The 19786-nt window shown below is 41.4% G+C and overlaps 1 protein-coding gene across 1 annotated transcript in view; it reads left to right on the top strand.

Annotated features, from left to right (window-relative positions):
* Window positions 1–1078: 1078 nt before the first annotated feature.
* The window catches only part of LOC129823666 (nuclear receptor-binding protein 2-like), a 54512-nt gene continuing 35804 nt past the window's right edge, over window positions 1079–19786 (top strand). Inside the window, exon 1 of the mRNA XM_055882562.1 lies at window positions 1079–1548. Within this exon, the coding sequence (XP_055738537.1) occupies window positions 1432–1548 (117 nt within the window). The 5' untranslated portion in view covers window positions 1079–1431. The remainder of the gene's footprint in view (window positions 1549–19786) is intronic.

The raw sequence follows: 19786 nt of genomic DNA, 5'->3' as shown, positions 1-19786 counted from the left end.
AATAGATTAAATATTTTTTGTTCACTTTCTAGCATTCAAACAAATTAGATATGTCTAAATACCAAAAACAGGACACTTCAACTCTACACATCACTAAGTAAGCCAATTTGCTTACCCTAAGTGCTTTAAACATAGTTTTCCAGTATAAATTACTTGCATTATGTTTTATCATTGATAAACAGTTCAATAACTATTTCTTTTTAACATGTTTTTCGTGGTTACAATAGCAAGGGACGGAAATGTCACGCAATTCCAGAACAACCCTGTTTTTTGGGGGATTTGTTGTTGTTATTTACCTGTAACCAGTTCAAGAGAAAATAAAAATAAGATTAAAGCGGTTCATCTGTGACTGTCTGCCCCCGGCCTGTGTTTATGGTTTTGGGATCCTAAAGAACCAGGGGGATTGACAAAATACGCATTCGGCCAGGGAGAAGGTCTCTGCGCTGAAGCCAAAGAACCTGGTTAGAGACAGGAGGGTCTTCACCTCGTACTTCCTGAGCCGGGCGGTCATCCTAGGCCTTTGTCATGGGCTGTCTCAATGAACTAGGCAAGTTCTTATTACCTGACTTGCCTAGTTAAATAAAGGTTAAATATTTAATTTTTTGCAACACATTATGGAATGTAATCTCTCCTGTACAACCCAAAGGAAATTGCTAATCAGTACAATAGCCTATTAAACATAAGTAGGCTATGAAATACAATGTAAAATCAAAAAGAGGGAACTGCATGAGAGGTAGATATGCTAGGTAGGAGGTGGGTAAAAAAAAAAGACGTCCTCCCACAATCGGCGTGCGTTTTCGTTTCAGTTTTTACGGTAGTATTTACATTAGAAAAAACTCAGGAAGTGGCCAAAGATCACAGAAACTAGTCCGACGGAAAGGAAATAATGGTACCATTTCAATTGTACACTACTCGCGTCCTCTCTCCTCGTATCCTTCTCAAAATCCATTGGAGGAGAAAGTCAGAGCGGCGGGACCTCTGACTTTGTCATCCAATGGGTTTTGAGAAGGATACGAGGGGAGAGGACACGAGAAGGAACGAATGAGATCTTCCCATTTATCTTCTTCTTTCTTTTTTTTTTTTTTACAAAAAGCCGCAGAGGCCACTATGGAATGACTGTATAGTGTGGCATACCACCCGCTCTTACTTCAAGCACAGACCAGCGGTGGCTGTGCGCGTTGCCGCACCTCCTGGAAGATCCCCTATTGGCTCTTTCTTGGGGAATGCGCTTGTTTTGACAACTCATTTGATTGTTGGATATGGTTTGAAAGGACGACACGGACTGCAGGTTAAACCGTTGAATTCGTAGCAGTTTCTACATTTTGCAACCTATGCAAATCGGATTATTCTTGGTAGGCTAAACATAGGAATTGAGTTTATAAACGCGCGTTCCTTGAAAAAAAGGGGGGGGGGGGGATTGACTGGATTGAAATGACCATGTCCGAGGAGAATATTTCGGGGTGTCGGGGGAAAGAGGAAGAGAGCGAGGATGAGAGTGAAATCTTGGAAGAAAGCCCTTGCGGTCGCTGGCAGAAGAGAAAGGAGCAGGTACTGTATTTCTCAGATAGTTGTTCAATTCGTGGATGACACATGCGCAATGTACAGCTTGTTTTTAGTTCGCCAATGAATGCCGAACTCTTCCGTTGCGCAATAAGGGTCACGTTCAGGTGGCTACAATGTTGCAGATGAAATTATTATGTCAGCTCTATACATTGTTCTGTACCACTGGCCTTACATGACAACGAAACATGTCCGTTCTGCTAAATATGTGTATGTTGTAATGCCTGAAATGTTGTAGCTAGTTTAAAACAAAAAAAAATCTTAACATTCTAACAAATATGATTTTTCTTTTGGCTGTTTTCAAGAAACGTATAGCCATTGACAAATACAAAATATGACATTTTATTATGAATATATGTCTATAACGCCTTACAAACAGTCCAACTAATTTTAGTAAGATCTCCCTTCTTAAGACATTGTTTGGGATGCACAGAATATAGGATTATTATATCAAATTGATAGGTAAAATGCTTCTTCAGGCCTTTTGAAGATCTGTTGATCTATGGAGAACATGTGTACCTCAAACACACAATGTCTTTAAAGGGGAAATCTGTACCCCGCCTCTGTTTTGGTAAATAGCTAAAAGATGGGGCTGAAGAAATGTAACATCTCAAATTAATTGACAAAGCTATGGATGCAAAGACTGACCATCCATGAGATAGTTTTAACCTTGTTTTGAGGCTATACAGTGTTTAATTTGATTTTATATATATTTAATTTGTTTTACAAAGATGGAGCAAAACATGCTTTGTTTGGGCTCTGATGGGGTACGACGCTTTTACTAAACTCATGAGGCATTTATTACATTGACTATTGAAGAATGCAATCTTAAGTTGCCCCTTATCCACTGGAATTTGTTGTGATGCATCGAAACATCCAAGTAGGATTTGTTACGCCCTGACCTTAGAGAGCCTTTTCATTTATCTTATTTGGTTAGGTCAGGGTTGATTTGGGTGGTCCTTCTAGTTTGTCTATTTCTTTGTTGGCCGGGTATGGTTCCCAATCAGAGGCAGCTGTCTATTGTTGTCTCTGATTGGGGATCATACTTAGGCAGCCTTTTTTCCCACCTTAGTTTGTGGGATCTTGAGTTTGTTTAGTTACTGTGTAGCCTGCAGAACATTGCTTTTGTATATATATATATATTTTTTTTTGGTGTTCATCTAATAAAGAAAGATGTACGCTTACAACGCTGCACCTTGGTCTCATTCCAACAACGGACGTAACAGGATTCCATGGGAAAATAGCAGAACACACAACATGTCTACAAAGTATATACATTGGCAAGATATGGACAACAACAATTGTGTGGGGGAAAAAAATGTCCACGTCAAAATTGGAGACATCCTCCTTTGAGAGTAGCACGTTCTCGACCGGCTCGATAGTTTTAAATTAGGCTATTGGGTGTTGAAGTGACACTCGAACAGCAGTAAATATTACAGATTGCACTTCTATTTTTATTTTTTTGCTTCAGAGATGTTAGCATCATGAGCTTCTCTTCTTGTACAAGCTTCTCTTCTTGTAGCAGTGCTGTTCTGCAGTGACTGGGAATCATTTTGGCCTGGCTGTGTAGATGGGGGTGGCAGATAGCCTAGCGGTTAAGCGCGTTGGGCCAGTAAGGTCGCTGGTTTGAACCCCTGAGCTGGCAAGGTGGAAAAATCTGCTGTTCTGCCCTTAGGTAGGGCAGTTAACCCCCCCCCCCCCCCCCAACAACACCTGCTCCCCGGTCGTCGATGACATGGACGTCGAGTTTTAAGGCAGCACCCATCCCCGCACCTCTCTGATTCAGAGGCGGCAGACCCATTTTCGGTTGAATGCGTTCAGTTGTGCAACTGACTAGATTACTTTCCCCCTGACAGACAATGACAGCATAGGGGTTAGGTGTGAGACTAGGGTTTGGCAAATGAGGTGCCTGTGACTGGGTGATGAAGTGTGTTATGTACGTAGACAGACACTTCGTTGTGAAATCCAATAACTATGATTGAAGTACTATGAGGGGCCTAGCATACCACATATAGGCGTCGCGTAGTCATCGACATTGGGCAACGGGGGCGTAGCCATAGTATAGGCCTCCGTTGCAAATAAATGGTCCAACTTTAGAGAGAGCTGATGAGCTGCAGGTTTTCGTTCCTCCCTTCAATGTTTTCTCACATCTTTTTTTTTTTAACATTCAGCAGTGGTCCTGTAGGCTTACTCGGTGCTCTGACAATTGAACAAAGTCATGGTCATACCAATATGGGCCAATGAGTGTCCAGTCAATCAAATCACCAAGTGGTGGGTAACTTTTTACACAATGCAATCTACACAAGGCTTCTGAGTTTGTGTTCGCCCATTGCATTCTCTAGATACATGTTTTTTTTTTAAGTGTACAAACTTATCATGTTTAAACATGTGTCTGATAATGGGGGTTGTCTGACCCAGTCACCCCCTAACTCGGCACCTATGATACCATACTAGTCCATTCTCCTGCCATAAAGTCTGTGTGAAGACGTACTGATGACACTGTTTCCCCTGTGTACTTGTATATGTGTGTCAAGGAGCTTTAAGGCAGGGTGTGTCGTGTTAGAACAAGCCATTCGTACAAAGAGACTGAAAGCCAGGTTTGTTTGCAGAGTTTTTCCACTCAATATGTTTAGTGCCGTCGCTCTGAGGAATGCCTGTTAGATTTTTTATGAGGAGGCTTGTGGTTTCTAGGAGACGGCGAGTATGAGGAAACTGCAATGAATGTGTCCTGGTGGAAACAACAGATTACCAACATTAGCCTCTTCTCTTTTGCTTTCATGGGCAGTGTGTTTCCATCTTTCGTCCAGGCATCAAACCCCAGTTTGTATTTCGTAAAATGTCAGTTCTCTATGTTGGTATACCTTTTACAGTGCTGGTTGGAGTACTGTTCTCCTGCTAGGACCCAGTATGATTAAGACTTTACATAGAAAAGGCCTAATAATCAATGTCTATTTCTATTGTAAACTTCACAAACAATTTTTTTTTAAGTATACTTACCAAACCCTTGGCAGTACACCACCCTAACCCTATGCCTTGGCAGTACACCACCCTAGCCCTTGGCAGTACACCACCCTAACCCTATGCCTTGGCAGTACACCACCCTAACCCTATGCCTTGGCAGTACACCACCCTAACCCTATGCCTTGGCAGTACACCACCCTAGCCCTTGGCAGTACACCTACCTAGCCCTTGGCAGTACACCTACCTAGCCCTTGGCAGTATACCTACCTAGCCCTTGGCAGTATACCTACCTAGCCCTTGGCAGTATACCTACCTAGCCCTTGGCAGTATACCTACCTAGCCCTTGGCAGTATACCTACCTAGCCCTTGGCAGTATACCTACCTAGCCCTTGGCAGTATACCTACCTAGCCCTTGGCAGTATACCTACCTAGCCCTTGGCAGTATACCTACCTAGCCCTTGGCAGTATACCTACCTAGCCCTTGGCAGTATACCTACCTATGCCTTGGCAGTATACCTACCTAGCCCTTGGCAGTATACCTACCTATGCCTTGGCAGTATACCTACCTATGCCTTGGCAGTATACCTACCTATGCCTTGGCAGTATACCTACCTATGCCTTGGCAGTATACCTACCTATGCCTTGGCAGTATACCTACCTATGCCTTGGCAGTATACCTACCTATGCCTTGGCAGTATACCTACCTAGCCCTTGGGGGGCATCAGCCGTCCTTTAGTCAACTTTGACAAGGGTTCAGCATTGGTCAGATTTGAAAGACAAACACAATAAAAGACTGCAATTATGTTATTTATTATAATAAATCACTGCAATTATGTTTGCCTAGTCTCTTTTCCACATATTTTGACATACTGTTTCCAGAGACTTTGCGCTATAGCGGGGTTGGCAAATTACCATGGCAATTACTTATTTTTTTTATTTTTTTTATAGCTATCTACAAAGCTTACAGTTTAGACAACCGGTCAATGTCCTATAGGGTACCCTGCAATTAAATGAATGATTGAGTGTTGTATACTGTGACTCTGGAAGGTACTGACTGACACGACATAACAGGAAACCCCACATTCCTCTGCCAATGTATAGCTGTAACTGTCTCTAAGACAGTCTCATACAGAACAGGCAGCCTATATACACATTTCTAGTTTTTTTTTAGAACTGTCATCCAGAGTTTGTACATTGGATGATATATGGATTTATATAATTACATTTGGCACGCAGCTGATGCAAAGAAAATGTAACTGTTGCTAATGTTTTCAAATGCATTCAATAATTCAGGCAGATGCTGTCATCACTAGCATGTGAGTCAACAGAAAGCACCACATTGGCACAATAGAAATCCTTGTTGGTAGAATGACGGCAAAACGCGCAGCGTCACAAGACTACCATTTAGCTGGTGGATCTGATCTCGGAACGGATGGAGGGATGTCTGGCTGGGCCGGGGTGAATTAAATGAGTAGATAACTTTTCGCAAATCCCGCTGTGATCCTTTTCCAGGACATTGGCTTGATGAGGCCATCTCTCTGTTCACATTTGACGCGGATGTTCAGAGTAAATTCATAACTTTTCAAATGGTTAGTGTACACAAGTTTTTGCAACGGAGACTTTTTTTTTTTTTTGCTTAATCCTCTCAAATGTGGACTCTATTGAAATGTAAGTGACATAGAGACTGAGCCAGACTCTTAAACTGGCACACACTCGCTCCCTTAGTCTAATCTTCCCTTTTGGCGGTCGATCGGCAGAGCGAGCCCCATTTGCCGAGTCATAGCTGTGACAAAAGCATGAGTTATGTCTGGAGATAACCTTCAACTTTCCATCAGGAAAGCCATCGTGCTATAATCATTGTAGTGGACTCTAGGCTTATTGATTTTGAGGAAGACTGGAATAAATGCAGTACTGTAAGCAACATCCTATCTGTAGGTTCTACCGTATAGGGGATACACATTTATGGGGAGCATTTTCATTTGTTTGGGGAAAACTTAAGTTAAGCTTTTTTTTGCGAACAGAGCATCACTATTTGGGAAATACAATGGGACCTTTTTTAAGAGAGATGAACATGTCAGGAATTAAGTCATTTGGATCACCTGAAATGTTAGGTAAATTCACTTCAAAACCGCATCAAACATTTTATTGAAACTTTTAAGAATTGTGTATTTAACAACACGCTGTCTTAATGCAGAATTAGACATTTCAAAGTGTTTTTGTTGCTACTGCTGCTCCTGTGTTGTTCAATTTCTCCAAACGTCTAATTTCAAAGTTAAGGGTTAAGTTTAGGCACTCATTCCAAACGGTTAAGGTTTGGGATAGAGATAAAATGTGTACACGACTGGGATTAAACACACAACCTTCTGATCCAGAGTCATGGGATTACACCTGTCCAACCCCGACCGCAACACCCAAGTCTACTTGATGGTTATGGCACTCGCTGTTTCCCCTAGCGGCTTGTTTTGAAGGCATTTCCAGACGTCCTCTTGAATGTCCTAGCTGGTATTTACATGGCTATTCCAACCATTTAGCCCATTTACTGTATCTGATGTGATTTTGCAAACATGTGAGAAACGTTTATGGTTTGTCTGTAGCCTCTAGAAGTAATTTTTTCTCAATTTTTGAATGTACCTGTTCAATATTACCTGTTGGGTTGATCCGGCATTCTGTAACTCTTGAGGTTAGACTCGTTGAGGTTCTACTCCACTGCAATGGCATTGGCTTTAAGAAGAGGTAATGACTCAAGGAGCCACTTGTTGACATTCTCCTCCCGGTAACGGATTTGATTGGGGACCTTTTTGATGAATGACCAGTCAAACTGCTGTTATAGTCTGGCTACGCAACAATATCTTGAAGTCCGACGCTTTGCAGCCTCCTTGAATTGGGCCTTTTTCCCTTTTGTTTTTTACTGTACTACAGTCAACATCCCAAAATTGGGCAGTATTGCCAAAAATATCTATAGCAGCCTAATGAGGTTTGTGTATGGCTTTATACAGTGTATACAGCCATACATTAACCAGCCTGTATAACAATACCAATACCAAATCCACTTAATCTTTGTCTTCAGGCTTCTTTTAACTTCATAGGCAAGGACAGGACTCTACATTGATCTTTCTCTTCTCTCTCCAAATGTAATTTTAGTAAAATAATTTTTCAGTAACTAAAGAGTGTCATAAAGCTACCAACTTTTTTTTTCTTCCTGGCCTGCTTGTTTGCCAGTGTTAAAACAAGCATGAATTATACCCGTAGTAGTTAGTAAGTTTGGCAATTGAAACTAAGAACCTAAATCTGTGTTTAGAAAATGTGATGATATGACATTTTCTAGTTTTATAGATATAACTGGATGAGTATACTCATATATATCTCTACAAATGTCATATCACTCAAATTGTCCCTAACAGATACATGTATGGTTCTTTGTTGCAAGGGTTCAATTGATGGCTTAAACGTCACAGCAACAACAACAAAAAACATGGTATTCAACCCATAGCCCAAGATTATGATAAATCTGTGTCATCACAAAGTAACATCAGGTAATTTTATTAGATGTTTGACACCGGAGTTAGTAAATTTTTTTTTTTTTTTTAGCCGTACCTTGAGTTGTCCTATGTAGGCCAGTCGATGCAGCATCCCACGATAATCCTAATATCAGGGAAATGTTAACTAATCGGAATTCAGGACACGACGCTAGCTAATCTAATCAAATAATAACACCATTTAAATGTTGTGTACGCAGTTTTACAGCAGGTATAAAAGGTGCAGTGAAATGCTTGTGTGCTAGTTCCCTCAACATTGCAGTACAATAGTCAAAAACAATAAGTCAAATAACAAAACCAGTAATAGAAGAGGTCTGATATGTACACAATAGTATAGCTTTTTTTTTTTCTCCCACCTATCTGTGCCCTTGACAATGGCACTTATTTCTAATTTCTCCTGTAAATCGCTCAGCATAAATAAGAGCATCTGCTAAATGACTAAAAATGTAAGTATGACTGTATTTACAATATAACATGAGTGTGTCAATTTTAATAACGGATTATCGTAGATTATGTCACAACTGACCTAATATAGACAACTCAACGTAACATTAATTTCCCCCAAACACATATATATATAGATTGGTTGAACCCTCCATTAAGTGGTACAGCAGGATAGGAAGAACTTTAATGTCCCGAGGCGAAAACTGTCTTAGACACACAATACTGCTGTATATAAACTAGACACTGTACATTACACACTCAACGTAAAATAAATATTTTTTAAATCCATTGCACGTTACCCATGTCATAGATATTGTACACATCGTACAACCACATGCATATTACACAACTGCTCAGTAACACAGCTCGGGTATTTTGTTTTGCTTTTTAGGTATTTGATAGACATGGCAGTGCAGGATGCTTATACCTGTTCAGCTTACACGTAGCGACCCTATAGGGTCTGCCCGAGGGGACGAGCTGATAGGGTCTGCCCGAAGGGACGAGCTGATACTCAGAGAGAATTACATGGGAGAGGTCTGAAATAATCTCTGATAATGGTCTGTTCAACAGTAAAGAAGGCTACTGCCTCACACCCATGATCTTCATGGCAGTTTGCGGGCAATTTGAGAGGCCTAATATGGGAGAGCTCTTCACCCGGACAATTAGGCACATTTCCATGATTTTGCTTCGCCTCTGCACGATATGACTCTAGTCACGAGCATATCCTGAGGAGTTCCTGAGATGTTGTGTGTGTGTAGATTATCAGATCGTATCAGGAACCACATCAACAAGATAACATTCCTATTAGGTTTTTCTGGAACCCGCAATCTTTTGAGGACAACCAGCTTATTTTTACCTGAATAGCTCCCTTTAGGAAAGAAAAGCAAGCCCGGCGTGGGTTTCTGTCCTTTGTAACCCTCTCGGCTCACTGCCAGCGAAAAGCACATCCAGAAAGACATCTGTATTGCAACATGGATGGCCTTGTTCCTGTTGTGTTTTTCTTCTCCCCAGGTTTCTAGGAAAGGCAACGGACGTGGGCGTTTTTACTTGTGTTTCTAAACTCTGGTCTTTGTCGGCGGAATACGCTCTAGCCACTACTTGTAAACGTATACCATGAGTGTGTGGTGTTACTTTGCACCCATGGGAATTTACACTGAAAACCTGTCAGTCACTCATGTTCATGGCTTGGTGTGTAAAGTACCAGTCAAAAGTTTGGACACACCTACTCATTCCAGGGTTTTTATTTTATTTTTACAAATGTTCTACATTGTAGAATAATAGTGAAGACATCAAAACTATGAAATAACACCTATGGAATCATGTAGTAACCAAAAAAGTGTCAAACACATCAGTTTGTGGCTGGTTTATAGTGAACTATAAGTGTAGTACTGTACAGTTGCTTTCCAGATAACTGCCGTGACACCAAGGTCGGGCGGGTCAATCAATAATGTGGCCCATCTTTGAGGTTGAACGTAAATATTATCTTTTCTACCACACCGGAACCACACGGCGAATACATTCTTTACAGTCAATAGTGATGGGTCCTGTGAGATATGTCACTGTGTCTACAAAACAGTGCACCGTGACTTGCCAAGAATTACCGTAATATTTTGAGTTAGACGGAATGGCACTTAATAATCACTGCCTTCTCAAGGACATCGTCAAAAGAGACATTTTGAAGAGTCCTGCTGCAAGAGCTGCTATTCCAATGAGGTAGAATATAGAAATCCTTTTTTAAGGTGGACAATATTACTATATTACACCACTTGGAATAATACATGATATTATATGGTTGCTATCGGAAATGCCTTTGCATAGAACAGTGTTTTTTTTTATATATATTTTTGTAAACCTCAATGTTTTTTGGTAGCCTGTACACAATTATTAAATGTTTTATATGATCCTTTCTTTGAAAATATTGGGTACAAGAGAGATCTGTAAATCACAAACACTAGGTTGGGTTTTTGTACAAGCCAACAGTAACTCAGCACTCTACATATGAGCTGAGCGCTTCAGGATCAAGAGAAGCGTATGAGCTGGAGTCAGATGTTGAGGCAGGGAGTATCTCCTCTTTTTTTTTATCTCAAGGCTTATTGAAGGGAAATGAGATTTTTACAATGTTGCAGGAACTAGGCCACTGTCTTCATACCGTCCCAATGTGTTAAATGTGTCTGAGGTTTGAGTTACTCTACAGCCTCCGCAGATGCTGCCTCAAGACATGACCCCAAAGACACAAAATTATAATAAATGAATCTAATCAACGCCAACAATGAGAGTAAATGCCTATCAGGGGACGGAAGAGTGTGGAGGACAATGTTTGAAAATGTATCCATATCGAGGCAAACAGCCCTCAAGATGACCAAGGGATTCCTGTATTAATTTGAATGACATTGTGGCTTCCACTGTAACGTTCACGTGACTTGTCATTATACCGAACAAAAATATAAACGCAACATGTCAAGTGTTGGTCCCATGTTTCATGAGTTTAAATAAAAGATCCCAGAAATGTTCCATATGCACAAATGGCTTTATTTCCCTAAAATGTTGTGCACATTTGTTTACATCTTTGTTAGTGAGCATTTCTCTTTTGCCAAGATTTATCCCCCGTCTCCGCAGAAGGCCTTTTTGTAGGCCGTTATTGTAAATAAGAATTTGTTCTTAATGAACTTGTACATTGTGCTGGGGACAATAAAAGGCCACTCTAAAATGTGCAGTTTTGTCACAACACAATGCCACAGATGTCTCAAGTTGTGAGGGAGCATGTAGTTGGCATGCTGACTGCATTAATGTCCACCAAATCAAACTTTATTTGTCACGTGCCGAATACAACTTACAAGCCCTTAACCAACAATGCAGTTTTAAGAAAATATCCACCAAATAATTAGAGCAGCAGTAAATAACAAGGTGTTGAGGTAATTATGTACATGCAGGTAGGGTTATTAAAGTGGCTATGCATAGGTAATAACAGAGTAGTAGCAGCGTGGGGGGGTGCAAATAGTCTGGGTAGCCATTTGATTAGATGTTCAGGAGTCTTCAGGCTTGGGGGTAGAAGCTGTTTTAGGTCTCTTTGACCTAGACTTGGCGCGCTGGTACCGCTTGCTGTGCAGTAGCAGAGAGAACAGTCTATGACTTGGGTGGCTGGAGTCTTTGACAATTTTTAGGGCCTTCCTCTGACACCGCCTGGTATAGAGGACCTGGATGGCAGGAAGCTTGACCCCGGTGATGTACTGGGCTGTACACACGACCCTCTGTAGTGCCTTGCGGTCGGAGGCTGAGCAGTTGCCATACTAGGCAGTGATGCAACCCGTCAGGATGGTCTCGATGGTGCAGCTGTAAAACCTTTTGAGGATCTAAGGACCCATGCCAATTATTTTCATTCTCCTGATGGGGGAATAGGTTTTGTCGTGCCCTTTTCACAACTTGTGCTTGGACCATGTTAGTTTGTTGGTGACGTGCAACTTGAAGCTCTCAACCTTCTCCACTACAGCCCTGTCGATGAGAATGGGGGCGTTCTCGGTCCTCCTTTTCCTGTAGTCCACAATCATCTCCTTTGTCTTGATCACGTTGAGGGAGAGGTTGTTGTCCTTGCGCCACACGGTCAGGTCACCAGCGCTGTTGCTATAGTTAATTTCTCTACCATAAGCAGCCTCCAGTAATGTTTCAAAGAATTGTGTGAGGCCGTCCAACCGGCCTCCAATAATTACCACTTATTTCTATTGACAGATTTTCCTTATATGAACTGTAACTCTGTAAAATCCTTCTTTGTTGCATGTTTTGTTTTTGTTCAGTGTAGTCTTATTTTTACACCGCAGTAAGCCTTTATGCTTGCAGACAGTCTGATAACGTGTCAAAAGGAGGGGGGCTGGCCGGTGGACCGCTTTAACTCTCAGGTAGAGTGACCGCGTTATGACGTGTTCCCTGGTTAACAAATGTTTCATTAACAAATTACTGTAACAGACTTGAAATGGAATTGACCCAAATCCTGTTAAAGTGAGCTGAACAGTTTTAATTTACTGCTTGAGTTCTCTGGCACAATGCATTCCTTGGCAAAGGGAACCACTAGGAATTGTGGTGACTGTGATAGCCTGCCTGAGATAATTAGCCAGTGACTTACTGTGGCAAATTGCTATTTGTTGACATGCGGGTCACATCATGTTGTACAGGAACTTGCATGCTTTGTGAGCTTGATGTTACTGCCTGATTCAACCAGTATGAAGGTTATGGCCAAAAAGTGGGCAAGAAATAACCACTTTTTGAAGGGCACTTTAACATTCTATAAGCTTTTCAGCCAAAGTGGATCAATGTAACACTGCAACAAAGGAATTACATTTTGTAAATGGGTCGTGTAAAATAATGCAATATTGGGGGTTTCTCAGAATCAAAATTAGTAAGAGAGAATAATGGATTAACTTTTCCAACGCTAGTTAAAGATTGGCTTTTATTCTGGTGCTGCTCTGCACATATACACTTGTTAGCTAGCTAGCTCTAGTCCAACGTTTGTCAAGCCAACTCTCTGAAGTTCAAAGACATTCAAAGTTCCTCCATAGAAGCCGCTCCTCCGTAGGGATAATACTGTGGACCTTATTCAGATAATGCATGTCATAAGATGCCCAGCACTTCAAGCCAAGCCTCCTCCTCCACCCTCTCTTGCTCTCTCCCCACCCTCAAATTTCAGTCGTATCTCGTGCCCTACATTTGTCTGTCCAGTGCATGTAAACAACTATAGATGACCTGCTCCAGCAAGCTGATCTAGTCACACTGATTGATTGGTGAAGTAATTTAATGTTGCACTAAATGTAAAAAGTGTGTATATATTTCGAAGGTTTAAAAAAAGAACTAAACTCAGCAAAAAAGAAACGTCCCTTTTTCAGGACCCTGTCTTTCAAAGATAATTTGTAAAAATCCAAATAACTTCCCAGATCTTCATTTGTAAAGGGTTTAAACACTGTTTCCCATGCTTATTCAATGAACCATAAACAATTAATGAACATGCACCTGTGGAACGGTCGTCAAGACACTAACAGCTTAGACGGTAGGCAATTAAGGTCACAGTTATGACAACTTAGGACACTAAAGAGGCCTTTCTACTGACTCTGAAAAACACCAAAAGAAAGATGCCCAGGGTCCCTGCTCATCTGCGTGAACGTGCCTTAGGCATGCTGCAAGGAGGCATGAGGACTGCAGAAGTGGCCAGGGCAATAAATTGCAATGTCTGTACTGTGAGACGCCGAAGACAGTGCTACAGAGAGACAGGATGGACAGCTGATCATCCTCGGAGTGGCAGACCACGTGTAACAACACCTGCACAGGATCGGTATATCCGAACATCACACCTGCGGGACAGGTACAGGATGGCAGCAACAACTGCCCGAGTTACACCAGGAATGCACAATCCCTCCATCAGTGCTTAGGCTGAGAGAGGCTGGACTGAGGGCTTGTAGACCTGTTGTAAGTGTATTGAGGGAACCAAGGCGCAGCGTAGTGAAAAGACATATTTTATTAACGAAACACGAACTTGATTAAACTAACAAAAACAACAAACGGTGTAGACAGACCTAGACGACGTACTTACATAAAACAAGAAAAACGCACGAATAGGAACATAGGCTACACAAACCGAACAAACCGTAAACAGTCCTGCGTGGTGTACAGACACAGACACGGAAGACAATCACCCACAACGAACACTGTGACAACGCCTACCTAAATATGACTCTTAATTAGAGGAACGCCAAACACCTGCCTCTAATTAAGAGCCATACCAGGCAACCCAATAAACCAACACAGAAACAGAAAACATAGAATGCCCACCCAAACTCACGTCCTGACCAACTAACACATATAACAAACTAACAGAAAATAGGTCAGGAACGTGACAGTAAGGCAGGTCCTCACTAGACATCACCGGCAACAACGTCGCCTATGGGCACACACCCACCGTCGCTGGTCCAGACAGGACTGGCAAAAAATGCTCTTCACTGACGAGTCGCGGTTTGGGGCGGTGTGTCACAGCATCATTGGACTGAGCTTGTTGTCATTGCAGGCAATCTCAACGCTGTGCGTTACAGGGAAGACATCCTCCTCCCTCATGTGGTACCCTTCCTGCAGGCTCATCCGTACATGACCCTCCAGCATGACAATGCCACCAGCCATACTGCTCGTTCTGTGCGTCATTTCTTGCAAGACAGGAATGTCTGTTCTGCCATGGCCAGCGACGAGACCGGATCTCAATCCCATTGAGCACGTCTGGGATTTTTTGCCGAGTTTATATAAACACTTGTGTTTGAACCGGTTCAGAACTTTACTTTGCTTATCAGAACAGTGGAACTGGGGGAAAATAATGGTTCTGTTCAGAACAAAACGATTGGAAAATAATTTTGGTTTCAACTCCTGCTTTGTTGTGCCTACCAACCTCTGTGTGGTAAAGAGAGAAACCGCATGAATCTTATTAGAATTGCATGCAATAACCAGTGGCCCCCTAATGTATACTTCTGCCTCAAATATGTAGCTATAATATTGTCTATTTTAGTTGGTGTACTTTTGATAACCAACAGCTTTTTTGTTTTGTTGATACAACAGAGTTACATGATTGGTTATGTGTCGAACTGCTTTGCTTTATCTTGGCCAGGTCACAGTTGTAAATGAGAACTTGTTCTCAACTGGCCTACCTGGTTAAATAAAGGTGAAATAAAAAAACTTTAGGGCTTATTCCAAACTTGAGTTCTGTGCTCTCGGCTTTACCTCAGAGGGCTAATACCGTCTGGAGGCCTGCAGACAACACTGGTTCGATTTCCAGTCGATCACAGTGGGGTATGTGAAGGGCTGGAAAACCAATATTTCACCATTTGGCCTACTGAGACGCCAAGGAGTCTGAGGCAGATTTTGCACAATGCACGTCACAAATAAGACCCTCGTACAGCTCCAGTCTAAACCACAGCCTATAACATTTTGATAAAGTGGATGACTCAGGCCTTGAATAAGTAACTTTTTTAACGGGCTCGCTGGTGAAAAACCTCGCAGTAAAGTTTTTTTTTTTTTTTTATAGAGGTTTCTTCTCAACAACAGCCCTCCCACTGAGTGATAATGTATAAATCCCAAATGGCACCCTATTCCCTTTATAGTGCACTACTTTTGATCAGGGCCCATAGGGCTCTAGTGGAAAGTAGTGCACTATATAGGGAATAGGGTGCCATTTTTGGGTTGTGTGTGTGAGTGAGAGATTATACATCCTGCAACCTTTTAGGGGAAGCATGGTAATCAGAACCTGCTGTTATGCATACTGAAGACTGCAGTGGTCCAACAAACTGTTTACATCGCATTTGCAAGACATGACTACAAGCCACTGTACTAATTCATGAATGAGAGAACATCTAACTATTGTGCTGGATTGGCTACAATTCTGGATACTATTGTTTTATTTGACAGTGACCACTTAAAAGGAGTACATGTACACCAGCGTTTAAAAAAAAAAAAAAAAAAACATTTCTAGACTATCCCGTCTTAACTGCAGATAGTTTCCGAGTCCCATATTTTTGAGCTGTGACATGAACTGCAACTTGTACGAGGGAATCCACATGCCGTTCTGCATGCGAATGACAGTCCAACTGTGTTATCAAGTGCTATTTGCTTGTGAAATTGTCATGCAATGCATTCTCCCCATTGTTGACGTTTTTTTTGTTTGTTGGTGGCCCACTCCTTTTTGATGGTATGAACCCAACTTTTTTTTAAAGGTTTCTGTTTTGATGCTGTAATTTCCCCATGTTTTTATTTATTGTACGACGTTAATGAAGAGGACCTGTATTTACAGTCTGAAGACTGCTTATGTGTCCTCAATATGGGATGGGGGTTTATCTGTGAAGCGGAGGTGCCACTGTCCTTTATCTGTGATTGGCTCATCCATTTTTGTACTGATTCTAGCCATGATTATTAATGACTACAGTATCCTTTCACATTGTAAATATGGTACTGGAACTGACTGACCCTGTATATAACACGCTTAGTTGTCTTCTTTTATATAACTTGTGTGTTTTTGTTCTATCTTTTTGTTGTTGTTATTTTTAGTATTACATTGTTATTGATTACTGCATTTTGGGGTTTTCGAGTTTGCAAGAAAGGCATTTCACTGTAAGACACGTAAAGAAAATGTGAAACTTTAACCTTCAGAGAGCATTTTATGTCTATTTGGTTTGGTCAGGGTGTGATTTAGGGTGGGCATTCTATGTTTTATTTTCTATGTTTCTTTATTTCTATGTTTTGGCCAGGTATGGTTCTCAATCAGGGACAGCTGTCTATCGTTGTCTCTGATTGGGAACCATACTTAGGTAGCCCTTTTTCCCTCCTTTCAGGGTGGGTAGTTAACTTTGTTTGTGGCACTAATGCCCTGTAAGCTTCACGGTTGTTTTTCGTGTTTTGTTGGTGACCATTTTGAAATAAAAAGGAAAATGTACGCTTACCACGCTGCACCTTGGTCTTCGTCCAGCAACGAACGTGACAATAAATGCCTTAATTAGTTAATTAGTTAAAACTGTGGTATCAGAACTCAAAATAATAAGCATGTCATGGAACTCTGTCTATGAATTTGAGCGGTTAGTCCAACCCCATCCCTCAACTCTTTCCCAAAGCAGTGGTGGGGTGGCTACTTTTTAAGTGATTTTTAAAGGTGACCTTGTATGGCCTGAAATGTAATTAGGCTATTCAAAACAATGTGCCTTTCTCACATTTTACCATCTCCCATAAATAGGATACTGTTGCTTTCTACTTCACATCCAATCACAGGATTTTGCGACGTGCATACAGTGAATGGTTAATAATGCCAGTAATAAAGGTAGTTCTAGTGTGTAAAGTGCCTAGTGAAAATCTACACACCCCTTACACATTATTCACATGTTGCGGTCTTCGAATGTAATCTAGAAAAAGGATCAAATTTGTTTTTGTTTTTCTACAGAACTACACAACCCCTTCCATTTAATAAAAATGATTTCTTGACTAAGTCTTCACACCCCTTAGGGCAAAATATGGCCATCGTTTTTCTCAATTGCTCAAGATCAGTACACTTGGTTGGGAATCATTGATGAACATCATTTTATTCAAACCGTGTCTCGGATATTCAAGCAAATGTTAAGTCAGGATTCAGACTTGACCACTCAGCAACACTCAACGCCTCTTGGAAAGCCGTTCTGGTGTCTTAATCATGAAAATGTGTGTAATTGTCTCGCTGAAAAATAAAGCTATTCCAGAGTTAGGTTTTGAAAAGACAGATTTGTTTTCTTTAACTTTTTTACCAGGGCTTTGCTCTTTTTCATATTTATTTTAATCACAACAAACTCCCCAGTCCCTGCTGATGACGAGCATACCCATAACATGATGCCTCACAATGGGCGTCAGGCTCTCATCACGGTATCTCTGTGCATTCAAATTGCCATTGATTTTTAAAATGCAATCGTGTTTGTTGTCTGTAGCTTATGCCTGCCCATACCAGAATGCCACAGCCACCATGGGGAACTCTGTTCACAACGTTGACATCTGCAAACTGCTCGCCCACACGACGCCATACACGTGGTCGTCACTTGAAGCTGGTTGGACGTACTGCCAAATTCTCCAAAACTAAACACATTATAGATATATTTTTATAGACATAGATATATTTGCTGACCTGTAGTAGTGTAAAAAGAAATTGGGAAGGCCCAGCCCGGCTGCAGGCTTAGGTCTCTCTAGATATACCTTTCTCATTTGTGGATTTGACTTATTCCAAATGAAGTTGTAAATATAGCTGTCCAGTTGTTTGAACATCGAACATTTGTAGTTGTTTAAACAGAGCCTTAAATGAGCGTGTGACCTTTATCCCCAAATAAGTAAAGACCTGATGCTCCACCTTAAATGGGAAATTGGCATACCCAATTTCTTCTGCTAACTGATTAATGGGGAGGAGCACACTTTTTGTTAGGTTTAACTTATAACCAGAGAATGTCCCAAAACCTTTTGGCATGTCCAAGAGATAGGGGTATAGACTCCATAGGGTTAGAGATGTATAAAAGAAGATTGTGTGCATATAATTATGTTATGTTGCCCCTTAATATTCCCTTAATCCTCTTCTCCGCCCACAGGAGAAGAGGCCATATCAAATAGGAAAGGGGATAGACAGCAACCCTGCCTGGCCCCCCCTGTGGAGAATGAAGTAGCTGGAGGTAACATTGTTGGCGTGAACAGAAGCCACTGGGGACGAGTACAAAATCTTAATCCAGGAAAGGAATGACGGGCCAAACCCAAATCATCTCTCTAGTACTGTAAATAGATATTCCCACTCAACCCGGTCGAAAGCCTTTTCGGCATCAAGAGAGATGACGTCCTCTGGCTGTAGAGTTGAGTGGGCAGAATAAAGAACATTAAATAGACGGCGCATATTATAGAAAGATTACCGACCTGAGAAATCTGATTTGGTCAGAGTTAATTATATTAGGCATCACTGTCTCTAAACGGCACGTGAGGACCTTAGTGAGAATTTTATAATCGCAGCACAAAAGGCTTATAGGTTGGTATGAGTCACAGTCTAGGGGATTCTTGTCCTTTTTTAAGCAAAACCAAAATAGTCGCCTGGGTAAGGGTCTGTGGCAGTTTCTGACTAGAAAGGATTTCATTGGACATTGAGCTGAGTATAAGGGATAATTTAGAGGAGAATGCTTTATAAAATGCAATAGGGAAGCCATCAGACCCAGGAGCTTTACCACTGCATGGACTGGATTTCCACAGTAGCTTCATCTTCACTCATTGAGGCATCCATGTTGGTTTGTTCATATGAATTGGGACCGGGGATGTCTAGAAATGCATGCATACGAGATGTGTCAGGAAGAGCCTCTGACGAGTAAAGAACAGAGTAGAATTGCTTAAATTGATTGATTTCTTTGGGATTAGTAGAAGTTGAAGTCAGCTGCAACACAGATTTCAGGTATGGTGCTGCTCAGCAGCGGATTGTCGAAGCTGGTGAGATGTTCATAGAATTTCTACCTCGACTTAAACAGAAGCTGCTCCGTTTGTTTGGAAAGATTGTCAAATTCCAGATTGGTGTAGTAGTATGTCTTTGTCGAGTTCAGGAGTCTGATAACAGGCATATCTGTTGTACACATCTAGAATGAGTTGCGATAGCTCCGATAAGTGTTTGGTGCGCTGTTTGTCATGTATGAAATAATTTGTCCCCTTAGATAGGCTTTTAACGACTCCCACACAGTAGAGTGAGACACGTCAGGGGTGCAGTTGATCTGTAAAAAGACATCAATGTGAATTGATATGTA

The sequence above is a fragment of the Salvelinus fontinalis genome, chromosome 26 (genome assembly GCF_029448725.1).
Source record: "Salvelinus fontinalis isolate EN_2023a chromosome 26, ASM2944872v1, whole genome shotgun sequence".
Lineage (NCBI taxonomy): Eukaryota > Metazoa > Chordata > Actinopteri > Salmoniformes > Salmonidae > Salvelinus > Salvelinus fontinalis.
Note: the sequence above shows the minus strand (reverse complement) of the source record. Positions and strands in the feature narration are given on the sequence as shown.